The sequence below is a fragment of the Scophthalmus maximus genome, chromosome 3 (genome assembly GCF_022379125.1).
Source record: "Scophthalmus maximus strain ysfricsl-2021 chromosome 3, ASM2237912v1, whole genome shotgun sequence".
Taxonomy (NCBI): Eukaryota; Metazoa; Chordata; class Actinopteri; order Pleuronectiformes; family Scophthalmidae; genus Scophthalmus; species Scophthalmus maximus.
In genome coordinates, this window is record NC_061517.1 from 18970014 (window position 1) to 18984743 (window position 14730).

The 14730-nt window shown below is 45.4% G+C and overlaps 1 protein-coding gene across 6 annotated transcripts in view; it reads right to left on the reverse strand.

The window, feature by feature from the left end:
* agrn (agrin) overlaps positions 1 to 14730 on the reverse strand; it is a 231228-nt gene that overhangs the window by 127953 nt on the left and 88545 nt on the right. For all 6 annotated transcript variants that reach the window (XM_035644516.2, XM_047330800.1, XM_047330804.1 and 3 more), the window contains one exon: positions 11271 to 11309. In XM_035644516.2, the coding sequence (XP_035500409.2) occupies positions 11271 to 11309 (39 nt within the window). The remainder of the gene's footprint in view (positions 1 to 11270; positions 11310 to 14730) is intronic.

Here is a 14730-nt window from a genome sequence, read left to right on the forward strand (position 1 = left end):
AACCCGAACACTCCCTCTAAAAGCAGCGGTGTGTCTTTGACAGCATAGGCCTTGACTCCGTCCATTAGCGTAATGTGTGCAGTGATAGAAATGGTCGAGATCATTAAGAAAGACGGGATATATGCGAGTTAACCTTTCACCGAGTAACTTTTAAATAACGCCTCAGCTGCTCCGGCTGACTTTGTCCAAGTTGCTTTATAATCCTACCACATTCAAAAAAGACAGTAATGATTAACTTATGCACATTTTTATTGCACAATTGCTTAAATTAGTCCGTGCAGCGTAAAAGGTGTCGCTGATTGTGATTGTACTCGTCAGCAGTAATTTTGATTGAACCACTGCACTGTGCACTCATACTTCATTTAGCAGCAATCAGAAAATGTAAATACACTGAATAGTTATTGCTGATATAAATGTTTGTAAACATATATTGTCCTTTTTACTAAGAAAACATCTGATATCAGAAGTTATGAAACATCATTTCCTGTGCCCCCCCCCCCCCCCACCACCCTCATTACTGAGGACAAATGTAAAACCTCTGATGGTCGGATACAGACTGAATAATTCACCATGTGACATCAATGGGCAGAGGAAGATGATATGAAAATGTTGCATATTATGTAAATCATTTAAAAAGTTTCCCGGAGCTGCATCTGAGACAGTTAAATATGTATGGCCGTTTGCAAAATTTAACTTGGCGGGGACTTGGCTCCCCGAACATTTCGCTGAACGTGCCTGATTGGAAAACACACGTGATTCGCCATGTATTCGCTGTTTACTCCGTATGCACGCGTGTAAACAGCAAACAGACAATTTCGAGCCGGTTGTCAGTTTGCATGAAAATGTGTTTGGTCAGTGAGCGGCGGGAAGAGACCAGATATCATCTCCTACTTAAGTTGGCTTTATGGCGCTTCCTTTGTCAAACACCAGTCCCTGTTTGTTTACCTGCATTGGCTAGGGGGTGTGCTGATGCATATTAATGTGTGTGTGTGTGTGTGTGTGTGTGTGTGTGTGTGTGTGTGTGTGTGTGTCTCTCTCTCCATGTGTTCAGTCCCTGAAGCTATAGCCGCCCCCTATCTCCAACACCATATCTCATCTTTTGCAGGAGGACTACTGTGACCAATCTAACACTGCCCCAGGAACTAAAAGTGTGTGTGTGTGTGTGTGTGTGTGTGTGTGTGTGTGTGTGTGTGTGTGCCATCTGCCCCTGTCACTGCCCCTCGTCTTTGTAGCAACTCCTGACCTGTGCGGCCGTCTAACTGGAGCACTGAAACAGGCTGCCGTCTCTAACAGCTCCGGTTAAGAGGCACTACAGACAGGGTGGACAAGGGAAGATAAATAGTGCACAGCTCTGTTATCTGGTTGAAAGACAAAAATATAGAGCTCCACATCATCACCAAAACCAATCTCTGTTCCTCTCAGCTATAATGGAACTAGTCAGATAGGGACGGGAAAGTTTTGGAATCATAGCGTGGCATCAGATGAATCCAGCAAGGCACCGAGGTAATTGCACATTTTTTTAAATTATTTTTTCGGTGCTTCTGCTCGTACATACAGGCTTTACTTTGCACGACGTACTGCCTCTCTGGGGATTGATGAGTGTTACATGGCTTTGAGACTCTGAATTAAACCCCACCCCACGTGGGCGTAAACGCATTTGCCCCATGCTGTGATTAAGTCCAAATGAGAGAATAGGCCAATGACCCATTCACTTGGCAGCGCACATTTGAGCTCTGCAGTGATTTATTGACTTGATTGAGCTGATTTTGATCTTTTATTTAAAGCTGAGCTATTGATGGAGCAATGCATTGTGGGACCATTCAAAAGCTGAATTTCTGCGCTGTGAGCAGTAATCTGTGAGAGAAACACACAAACACACACACACATGCACACTTCCCTTCCATCTTTTTCTTTTTTTCCTTTGTCTCTGTTGTGTTTTTTCCTCCCTGTTCACAATTCAATCTCAGTTTTTCTCTTCCTACTTCTTCGTTGTGGTACAGTGGTCTACTTTAAACCTTACAATCATCACAAACTGGACATTTAAAAATAGAGAAAAGATTAAAAGGAAAAAAATAAGAGAAAACTGAAAAAAAAAATATATATATATATATATAATTATATATAATTATATATATATGTTGTCATGACCCCAGTTGGTAAAAACTGTTTTGACATATCGCTGTCAGTTGTCAGCCAAACAATCTCTTCCTTCCTCCTCCCCATTCATACAAAGAGCCTTTTGCACCAGTGTTATTCCAGTTACAGTAAGTTATTCCCTCCACAGCATGAGCTGCCTCCACAACTAATGGACTGAATTAAATACACGCACACACACAGAATGCAGTTGAACCTCAGGATGTGTGCACGGACACACACACACACACACGTTCCTTATTCACTAGAGTGCATGTACAAGCATGTGTACTCCTCATTTCCTGCAGACAGAAACTCACCTGGTAGGTTGTAGCCACAGCTGGGGGTCAGAGCGCTGTTTTTTTTGTGTTTGTGTATGTGTGTGTGTGTGTGTGTATATAAAAAGTTCAAGTGGGGAGTCTGTGAAACCATTTTGTCCTCAATCATTATTTTGCCACTCTAACATCAGTCATTCAATCAGGGTTGATCTAAAAAGAAAGAATCTCAAGTGCTCCCACTCGCGATAGTCAACATCTTGATGAAGAGGCGTTGCAGCGAGCCGTGACTTAATTCGGGAAAATTAGTAAGAAGGCACTAAAATTAAATAATAATTAAAAAAATGTGTCAGGCTGGTGATGAAGAACCAATAACAACAGAATTGTTACTGTATGATGAGGCTTTGCTGTGTAGTGACAGGAGACAGCTGTGGAGATGAGAGCTGTCTGACACCAGTAGGAAATGTCACAGCTAATATACATCACACTGGATGCTTTGTTTCCTGTGTGTGTGTGAGTGTGTGTGTGTGTGTGTGTGTGTGTGTGTGCGCGTGCGTGCGTGCGTGAATGTGTGTGTGCGTGTGTGTGTGTGAGTGAGAAAGAAAATATGAGCTCACTTGAAATGAAATGCCACATGTGTGCAGCACATGTTGAATTCATACAACTGGATCCGAGGGCTTTCGCGTTATCCGATACACGACCCGTTCAACCATATATCAAGTACGACACGCTACATAAAACACTTCACCGTGAGCTATGCTGATGCGTGTGCATAGTGTTTGTGTGCTCGCAGGTGTGTCTACTGTCGATTGGATGTTTAAAACAGATTTACTGGAGCGAAGACACATTATTCGCACACGAGTGTGCAACAAACGCCTCCAAGAGAATATGTCTGGTATTGTCTTTAAAACAAAAATATTATATTCCAGAGATTTATTATTGCACCTACATAAAGTTCGGGAGCTCACATAAGATGGAGTGACGAAAAGGTCAGAACTGACGCAGCAGAGGTCGAGAGACTTTAATTCTCAGGCATAGACTCTAGTATGGACTCTAAATTCTACATTTCCCATCATGCATTCAGTGGCATCTTTTATTTGCAACATCCTTATTCTTATCCTTGTTGTTTGAAAATGCTCCAGATATATAAAAAATGTATTACAAGCATTGCATTGCCTCTCCTAAGACTAAGTTTACTTGCTAAAGAGATGTATTCTTTTCTTGCAAACTTTGACCCTGGTCAACAAACGGTTGGAGCAAATCTCCATTTCCAGTAAATACTGCAGTCTCCTCAAGTAGACACACACACACACACACACACACACACACACAGACAGTGCCTCAGACACACAGTGTTTGCCTTCAGTGACACCAACCCCCAATTATGGAGTTCCAGAGTGTACTGGGGTGCATGAGACTCCAGCAGGAGGAAAAAAACAAGTTCTGCAGAGAAGACCTACAGGCTGCACGTTGGATCATTACTGGAAACATTTGACACTTTCTATATGGACTCTGTGCTCGCAACACGTTGCGTGAAATCGCACAACGTAAAGCCTGTTCAAATAACCAAATTACAGAGCGACAAACACCTTGAGGCACATCTCCAATCAAGGACGGACACAATAACTTCCCTCTTTCGTTCAAAAAATAAACACAAGCAGCTCAATTGTCCAAATTGTCCCCCCAATTCCTTATTCTCTTTCAATTTCTCTCCTTCTCTTTTCCTCCCTGTCATTATGGAAATGAGCGAGCGAGAAGGCAGACGCACAATCCGGAGCACACTCTCTTTCTGTTCTCCCTCATACACACTCTCTGAGCTGTCTGACAAAAAAAACTCAGGGTGATGCAAGAGAATGATGAGTGAAATGCACGTAAGTGAACAAAGACACACAAAGCCAGTGCTTGGGTGAAAATTAATTCCCCCTATACATAAATGAATGAATAGATCTAAAAATAGACTGGTAGGTAGGTAAGTATGCGTGATGTAAATTGAAATTCCCCTAATAGATATATAGGTATATAGATATATATGTATAGTATAGGTGGTTTTTTTGGAAGGAAGGAAGGAAGAAAAATCATGAAAAGTCTTCTCTCATAAGAGATCTAGAGGCATCATCTACAACTCATCATTGAATAATCGTATAGTTCATAACCATTTACCATTTAATATATAACACCTCAAGATGTTGGAACAAGAGGCAGATTTAATATACACCCTTGGTTTGTATATCCATTCATTTCCACTGACACAACATTCTACATCATTTAATTGGGACTTCAGCACTATTATTATGGGAAAATGAATTATAACATTTATGGAATGGAGTGCAGAGTCCGTTTCACGTGTCAACTTAACGTCAACATCAGAAGTCACACATTCTTTTCTTATGTCAGTTCGAGGCTCTATCTCTGCCATGTGCACACACATGAGCAAAACACAGACCACTAGAGGGCAAAATCAACAATCCCAGAACTTACATATAAACTACACAAATACAATAGGTACATGAATAAATTATATTTTAGACTTTGACAAGTGGATAAACTTTATCCTCCACTATATCCCTGACTTGCACTGTGTCACACACTGTAGCATATAATATCTCGTCTCCCTCCGCTCCCCGGGCTACAATATATAATACATACTGTATATTATCTGCATTTCTCTGAGGTTCTTCACACTGAGGGAAAAGGCCGAGCAGAAACAGAATCTTTCTTTGTCTCAATAGCTTCTGCCCCCGTCTCACTCTCTGCCATTATAAATCTTATTAAAGCTCAGTGACACGTACACACAAATCAAAGCACAACTTGATGAGATCCCCCTTTCGGAATAGTGTGTGTGTGGGTGTGTGTGTTGTGAAGAAAAAAAAATGAGAAAAAAAAACTAGCGGGGCGTAAATGGTGTCGCTGACATCCTGCTGGGCCATGTGTCAGTGTGTTGTAATTGTGTCCAGTGGAGCTGAACACATATATTCGTGTCACACACACACACACACACACACACACACACACACACACACACACACACACACACACACACACACACACACACACACACACACACACACACACAAACTACACTTGACGTCATGACCAGAAGCCAAATGAAATGGGGGTGACGACAACAAATGTAGGCAAATAGCCTGCCACTACGTGTGTACGTGTGCGTGTGTGCGCATGTGTGTGTGCGTGCATTTGCGTGTCCTTGTTAACGGCTGGGGAGGTTGAGATATTCTGCTCGCTGCAGATGGAGCAAGCATATGTGCAGTGAATTATGAATAAAATGTTTACCAGGGTGGAAGTATGGGGCTTGACTGTGACTTCATTGGAATGGTCCACAACCAGTTGCACATGTGGTTGCCATGACAACCTCTAATAAATGCAGTGGCACAACAAAACAAGCCAACAAGCTAAAGTCATCATCACTAAATATTTGACAATTGTACAGAGGTGAACAATTGATTCCACAGGAGTTTTCAAACCTTAATTAACAGTGTGTGTGTGTGTGTGTGTGTGTGTGTGTGTGTGTGTGTATGTGTGTGTGTGTGTGTGTGTGTGTGTGTGTGTAAGAGTCAAATTGAGAGGTCGGAGGGTACAGAGTGGATAGTTCCCTGCCCTTCCTGTGTATGAGACGCAACCACACAACAAATTCATCACGTATACTCTGCACGAACACACACACACACACACACACACACACACACACACACACACACACACACACACAAAAGCAAGGAAAAAGTTGATACAAACTGAAAGATGTGGGGTTTGGGGCTCTGTAGTGTGTGTGTGTGTGTGTGTGTGTGTGTGTGTGTGTGTGTGTGTGTGTGTGTCCATGAACACATCCTGAGGTTCAACTGCAATCTGTAAACAATGTTTCTGGCTGAGTGAAGAAAAACAAGAAGCAAGGGGTGAACTGTTCAAGAGAGAGTAACAGTGTGTGTGTGTGTATGTGTGTGTGTGTGTGTGTGTGTGTGTGTGTGTGTGTGTGTGTGTGTGTGCGCGTGTTTCTCGCAGAGCAAGCGAGCAGTGAACTGCAGATGCCTGACTCTCGCGGAGTCCGTCACTCCTGCAGACAACTGAGACATGCAGAATGTGTGTGAACAGTGTGGGTGCCGTCAGCGCACAACAAAATGCTCCATTAACTTCCACTTCCACATAATGAAAACACCGGCTGCGATGTAGGACTCGGCTAATAGCAGGATATCACGGCGCAACATTGTACAGCGACACACCGACACGGCACGACACTTATTCTCCCCTAATTAACAACTTGACAATGCAATTCTTTGCACTGGTCACACGCGGCAGTGTGGTTATTTTCGACTGCGCCACCCAGCAATTAAATTATCGCCTGCCTATCACAGCTTATGGCAGAGTGACAACCCAGTCCCCATTTTAGAATAACCTGCCGCCGCGTTAACGAGACGGAAATGAGCGGCGCAGCCTTCCGCTGGTGCCGAATGGCCGCTAGTGCCGTCGACATGCGCAGAACATAGAGAGCTCATTTGAAATGACGCCGGGCCCATTTTGCATGCTAATTACCTACAATTCATGACAAAGAGCCGAGAACAGGTGGGATTTCAAGCATTCCTCTGCACCGTCACGCTGAGAGATAAGAGCTTCGTTGAGCGGCTCCAAACTATTAATTACCTCCCATGGTTTCCTACTGTCTGTATACGGTTTTGTTCATCGTGCTCATGTCATTCCTTCTGTCATTTCAGGGACTCGGCATTCTGTAAAGTTTCTATTTTATTGTCAATTTTTTTTTGTAGATCTCACCTCTGTACAGTTTCTATATAACAGAGGCCCGATGCCAAGGAATCAGGCACGGCTATCGGGGCTGCAGGCTGACAGGCTCCTGATCACAGCCACAGATCGCTCAGCGTGCCGTCCATCCACATCAAAGAGGTGCTGATCCTTACAAGGTGCAAGGTCGAGAAATAACCTGCATCAACAGTCGGCGGGGGTTTCACCGCAGCCAGGGGGACATCTCACAGCGCGCCGGCATCGCTGGCTGTGTAAACAATTACGCGCTGTCACAGGGAATCAAAAGCAAATAGCGGTGCACTTTACAGCTTCGGCCCACTCCGGGTCTCTCCTTTCTGGCTAATATTTTTGTTTTGGTCTCTTTGGACGACTGCTCCTGACCTGTATTGGCAGATCGATACTGAAGTACGTCGAGGTGAGATGAGGGAACGCTGTCAAAGACGGACAGTGAGATGTGGGAGGTGATGGGACGTTTGCCTTTGCCTGTGACCTTTGGAAAAAAAAAAAGTGCTGATTGCACAGTCCTAAGACCAGGGCAAGGATACAGAGTTCGTCTGTGCAGTTTGAAAGCTCTGTATACTTTAAAAAGGGCAACAAACTTTCCGTTGATTAAGTCAAGGCTGCCCGCCGGGCTTTACCCCCGCCTGCCTCCGCAGTGGTGGGATAACAAGCTGCTCCCCGTTTGCAGTCGGACATGACAACTCTTCTGTGAAATCGTAATCCTGGAGAGGCAACTTTAAGGCGTACCTTTGATATCTTGATGTGAGACCTTCTCAGCCGGTACCCCCTCCACCCCCTCCGCCCCCCCCATCCCCGCCCCGGCCAAAAGATGAGGTAGATATTTTTGCCTCTGTGGTGTGCAATCTATGATGTGAAAAGATTTAATTAAGATAGGCCGAGGACTCATAATTAATTCTGCCTCTCTCACAGTCAGGCTTACTGTCAAGAACACAGGGAACGGCTCTGGCAGAATAAATTACATGAGCCCGTGTGTGTGTGTGTGTTTGTGTGTGTATTTTGTGTATTTCACCCCCCCATCTGAGTGGGGTAAAGGGTGTGATGCGCTTGCTAACTGTATTGTCCCAGAGCTGACAAAGAGTTATATCACTTCTTTAGGAAGTGGTGGTGCTCTCAAAGAGCAAGTGAGCCCGCTGGCAGTTTTTTTTTTTTTTAAGGCTTTCCACCATCTTTGATCAAATCACATTACAGTCCAGGAGTTTACGTTGTCTGTCGGCGAGGAGCATCTACTGGGGAGCGCCGTCAGTGACAAATGCCAAATTGAAGGATTCACAGCACACGGGCTCCTGCCAGGCGGGTGGTGCCGGAGACGGCTTCAGCCACAGGAGACCTCTGAACTGTCTGAAGCTCTGCGCCTTCCATTACACTTTCTTTCTTTTTCAGACGCCGAGATATTTTGGATGGTGTCTGACCTACGTGTTGCCGTCTGAGGTTGTTATGTGATGAAATAAAGGATGCCCGCAGGGAGTCTTCTGCCCCTGTTTTACCTCCAAGCCTGACGACCTTGAAGCAGATTTCAAAAAGTGAATCTCTTTGTTTTTTCCTCGTTCAATACCAACTTGATTTGCTATGAATCGTATATTATAAATGCCTGGTTAATGATAATCCCTCATAAATCTACAAAAATAAATGACAAAAATATCTTCTATTATTTCCGGCTTCTTTCTTGTGTCCTCAAGTGGACAAGCGTGTGTTTTCACTGGACCCACACCGACAACTGGGGGGCAAGAGCTTAATTCGTGAAGCAATTCTTGGCGTCGACCCCCTCCTCCAAAGTCCAATATTAATCCCTCAAGCTGCAAATTCCCTGAGCTTTCTAGCTCGGGCCCAACACGCAACAACTGTCTTATTATCAGGAGACGTCAGGCAATAATGATTGCGGCCTGAGCCGAGCAACGGCTGCTTTGAGCCTTCACAAGAAGAGCCTAATTAAAGGCTGCTTTGTGACTTTTTGTCACTTATTTGACTGGTGATTATAGGCCGTTCAGCAGGGAGGATCCGTCAGCTATTTGCGGGTGGCGCGCGCCATAAATATCCTCTAAGCGCTCCGCTTATGTTGTGCCGCAACTGCAATTTTTTTCCCCCAGATTCTGTTACTCTAATGTGCAGAACAGAATCCTTTTTTTAAAAACTTTCTGCAGAGTCTCCTCGTGCTAATAAGGACGTCTCATCAGCCTTAGTTCAGAGACAAACTGGGCTGTTTAAAAATGCAGAGTCCTTTGGTATCTTGTCTGTGATTTCCTGTAATTAAGTACTGGAGAGCACAGCGTCCTTGGCGCTGAGGACAAGTTCAGTAGGAGAAAAAAAAGGCCTCTTTGGAGTAGATTTGACTAATAGCAGAGCTTCACCAGGCCCCTGCTCATCTACAACATCTTCTAAATTGCCCCTCCGCCACTACTGGAACCATACATCTTCAACAAGTGGCCTACTGGCGTATTTGGGCCAACTCTAATTGTCTCACTAATCTCTCCAGCGCTAAATGACCCAGAGAAACTGCGTCCCACAGGGCAGGCTTACCCACTGATTGGAGACTTTGCTTTTTGTTTTGCTTGGCATATTAAAAACAGCATAGGCTGCTGATGGAAAGCCTACAGAACTATTGTAAATGTAATTAAGGGCGAGCAGCAGCTTTTAATCGGTTGACTAGTGCAGAAACTGTGACCCTCAGACAAAAAAAGAAAGAAAAAAAAGTTTAATACTTGGGAAATGAGTGGCTCAATCGATAAGCAGGGCGGAGGACAGAAACGGGCTGCTTCACTGCCTGCATACTGTTTCTCATTTTCCCAGTGGAAAGCCGGATTTTATGGCAACGTTCGCTTCGAAACCAGACAAATAGAGACCTCTCGGTGCGGTTCAATGATTTGTCATGTGAATTTCATCTGTCATTAACACAAAAACCAATAGCTGCTTTAAACTCTGCCAGCAGTCTGCAGTGTTTTTTTTGATATGAGGCTAAAAGGGTGGGGGGGAAATACAACTCGCACACTTCTCGTGTGTCAAGGTGAGGGCGAGCTAAGAAAATGCTCCAATCAAGACCAATTATTTGTTTATTGAAGCCAAACTTCATAGCACTTCACATCGACAGCAGAGAGCCTGTTGTTCCATCTCGGCCACACAAGCACAATTTAATGTGTTCTTTTCAAGCTGACATTTTCCGTAAAACTGCCTCTCCAAACAAGCTGGCCTAGGGGGCAATTATCAGAAACAGACTCGGCGAGGCCCCCACTGTGGCCTTTTGTCCCCGGTATCAGCTGGCCGGCTCGGATCATTAGAAACATTGCTCTGCGTGTGTTTTCTCCCACCAAACCTCTGGCTTTGTAGCAGCCACGCGGTACACGACACAACGCCTTCAGAACTGGTAGGAGCCCCGTCCCTGTCGGTGCAGCGGAGAAATACAACTACAAAGTCTACGAAACTCGCTGTGTTGCCTCTGATAAATATTCATGACAACAGCTTGAAAACCATCTGCTTTCCTCCAATTAAGGCTTTGCCGAGATCCACCGTTTTTGGAAATAAATTGTTACTTTCTTAATTAACGGCTAATGTTACCGGAGCTGAAAGCAGCTGGAACAATGCAGTGCCCGTTGGAACGATGTATGCATCAGGTGCGGGTTTGGGAAAAGCACGTGTGGATACGGAGGTGAGGTGACGGTGTTGCTCCGCGCCCCCTGATCTACAAACCCCCCCGGCAGCCTAAAGTAATGTAGATTACTGAGGGACAGGGGGGGGACATTATCCTATTAGACCTTATCAGAAGGATGTGAGTGCTGCCGCGGTAACAGGTATGGAACATCAGCCCAACTAGCTGTGTGGAGCAGATCAAATCAAGTCATCAAAAGATTCCCCGCTCACATCAAAGCCCTGAGCAGACCCGACCACGTGCCTGCCATGCCAACAGAGGAGAAACAAAAGAAAAAAAAGGCCGAGCAGCAATATCTGGCACTGCAAACAGACGGCTGTCCACTTCAAAGGCGGCGATGACCGTGTGAGGACGTTATTTGCGGGCACCCCCCCCCCCCCCAAACACCGGTGGTCAGCGACGAGGCGAGCAGAGAGACATCACAGAGGACTTACCATCGGGAGGCTGGGCCGGCGTGAAGTGAGGCGGTTTGTCTGAAAGAGATAAAAGAGAGAGAAATAGGTTTTTTAGTTTTGGGGGGATTCAGAGACCTCCCTGGGGTAAAGGCAACGTAATTGAGTTGCTATATAAAAAAAAGACACATTCTGTCCACAGGCCTGGCTTTTCTATCTAACACATTCTAATGCGGTGACTGGGCCCCGGAGGAGCCCAGCTGAGCTAATCATTCCAGCGATAGAAGAATCGTCATTGTTCTGTCACTCATTGTGTCTACGCTCTCGTCTCGCACCGCACCGCGTGACTCGGGATGTGAGGAGAACACATGAGGACTGAGAACACTGGTGTGTTGGGGGTTTTTTTCTTTAAATTTTGGCTTGGAAAGTGTGAGATGGGATTTGAAATGTCCCCACAGTGCTGATGGAACATCAGCGAAGATTACACCCCCCCCCCCAGCAACCATGTGCGAAATGAATCACGACTCTCGCTTTTTCCCCTTAATACATCAAATGACATCATTCTCTTTCTCTCCTGGTCAACACCCAGCAGACGATGACATCAGGCTTTGTCGGATTGTGGGAACCATAAGACGGGACCTGTGGTGTCAAATGACCTTGTGTGTGTGGAGCAACATTCAGGGGGGGAAAAAAACTCTCATGAAACCCGAGTCTGTTGCAGATTTGACACCTCGATGGTAGAACATGAGGAAAGACTTTACAAACGGTTTATGTAATGGAGATGGATGAAACTACTTCCTACATTTTGTCAAAGGCACGAAGAGCAACGGCAAAAATGAAATTACGGCTGCGACTAACTATTTATTTGTATTGTTGATTAATCTCAACTTGATTCTGTTCAAATGATTGCTTGGGCTCCAAAAAGATGTCATAAAAGAAAATAGAAAGAAAGCAATTTCCCAGAGCCTGCAGGGACGTCTTCTAATTGCTTATATTGTCAGATAAACAATCTGAAGCCTACAATTATTCAATTTACAATATGAAGCAGAGGAAAGCGGCAATTTGTCACATTTGAGACACTGGAATCTGGAACTGTTGTTTTTTAGTTTTTTGTTTCATAATTGAGTTCCTGTCAAATTCAATTTGCGGTACAAATGTTTTCTTGCTGATTGGTTTATTGATTAAACAACTAATAAATCTGTCACTACAGAGGAGTAGGAGTGAACAGTACGGTTCAGACATTATAGTCTGTTTGGCACCGGAAGACGCAAAGCTACAAGCAGACTAGACTGAAAAAATAAGAAGACATGAGGCAGAAAACATGTCATGATCGACAGGGAGGATGTCTGTGTCTGCGTTTTCTTATCACTCACGAGGGAACATCCCCGAATGAGCAGCCGAACACGAACGCCAACCCGATGCACCGGTCACAGTTGACCAGGGCACCAGAGGACTGAGCAACGACCCGACCGAACCCACTATCTGCACACTCGCAGTCAACGAGTCTGGCTCACTAAGCAGAGCCCTGATGAGTTGTCAGAGCTGCCTGCGCTGAACACACACACCGACACACACACACACACACACGCGCGTTCAGAATGGATGTGCAGCCGCCCGGGCCGCCTCTCCCATGCCTCTGCACTGTGAGGGATAATGAGGAAGATAAAACACATCACATCATTTACGCCGCTAACACATTTTCGTAGGGACCCCATCAACCACTGCGCCGAAGCCTTGCTTGGAACTTTCTGCTATACCCGTCGGCGTCCCGAGACACAGCTGAGTTTTAAATTTGGGCTCACCTCAAATTGCTTGTCAACAGCCAGGCTTCGGGGGGGGGAGAGAGGGGGAGAGGATGAGGAGATGGGAGAGGAGAGGTGAGGCGAGTGATACATGTGAATAATGAAGTGTCTGCTGGAGCTTTTTCCCAGTCAGTCAGGATGGTAACTGATTTCCATCTCGGGGGGGTTGCGCAGCAGACATCCACGCGCGGGGGCTGTACTTCCTGTCTCGCCTTTGTAAGCGCGTCGGAACACACGCAAACAAAAAACACAGGTACAGATACAGAAGCACCGACACACGAGGCGGTGCAGAAAGAGAAGGGCGGCGCGCAAAGTGTGCCGAGATGCCGGGGCGCAGCTAAATGATTTCTTCACATTTCCATAACGAGAAAGGATGAGATAAGGTCTTTACATAAACATATCAGCCGTTCCCATCTCCCTCTGCACCTGGAAAAGCCCGTGTGAGTTCCCGTTCCTGTGTGAATGTCACAACGTGGCCATCGTCCACCCCGTATCTTCTGCAAATCAATATGTGTTTCACTGTGACATTTAGCGTTGTGTGTCTTTGTACGTGTGTTACCTTCTCCTTTGGTGTGGTTGATGTGTAGTTGTATGAAAAGGCGTGTGTGTCTGTGTGTGTGAGCCCTGTTGACAAGCGGAAGGGTTTGGTTGGGGGGGGATTACAAACTGCATGTGTGTGTGGACATGCTTCACCCCATATGGTGACAGCAGAAATTGCGATTCTGAGGTTGCATGACTCCTCTAACACCCCTCCTCCAACCAAACACACACACACACACACACACACACACGTCATCACTAACAGCACTATCACTATCCCATCCAGCTGTCCTTGTGGCCACATGGCGGGGGCTCCTGTCAGCATAACAGACTCCCTTTTAACTCGTCAATTTCTCCAGAGCACACTATTCTTCTTCTTTTTTTTCTTCTTCTCTCTCGGTCATCTGAGAGGTGAAGATTGCCTCAACTGAGTTTGTATTAAATCTGTGGCAGAAATTGATTCAGGAACACGAAGAGGTTACAAATGAGCCGTCCTCCGCCAATTAAAACGAGAAGGAGCGACTGACGCATGTGAAAGAAAGACACAGACCTACGAGATGTAAGGAATGCTCATGGCTTCAACAGCCTGATGACAGACTAAGAGAGAGTCAAAGAGTTGATGTGGAGAAACAGCCATGGCTGAAGAGTATTAACGGAGTCCTCCCCCTGCGCTGCTCGAAAAACCACTTCAACCTGACTTTGGCAGGTTACTTGCTTTTGTACAATTTGCAAGTGATTATGTGGCATAAGTCTTGCATAAATGAAAGCCCACTTTGGTGAGTTGAGAGGAATTTCACGTTTAATACGGCCTAAACTGGCACGGCACTGTAACGAGTAGACCTGTGTGAGTCAGTGAGAGAGTCTGTGCTAATGAAGGCTGGGGGAACCCCGGGCGAGTGTGCTGCTGCTGATGTAAAAAAAAATAACAATAGCGCAGTCGGTACAGGTGACTGGTGAATCTCTTTTCTTTGAGGGTAAACTTGTCATGGCTACGGCTGTGGATTAGATCTCAGTACTCCCAGCACCATTTAAAGCAGGTCCCTAGAATTCGGTATCAAAAACCGGATGACAGCCTTCCACAAATTCAGTTTCTGTTCAGCTGCGTGCATCCGGAGAAAAACTCTGACACGTCCCCCAAATCTAAACCGCCACCAGTAACT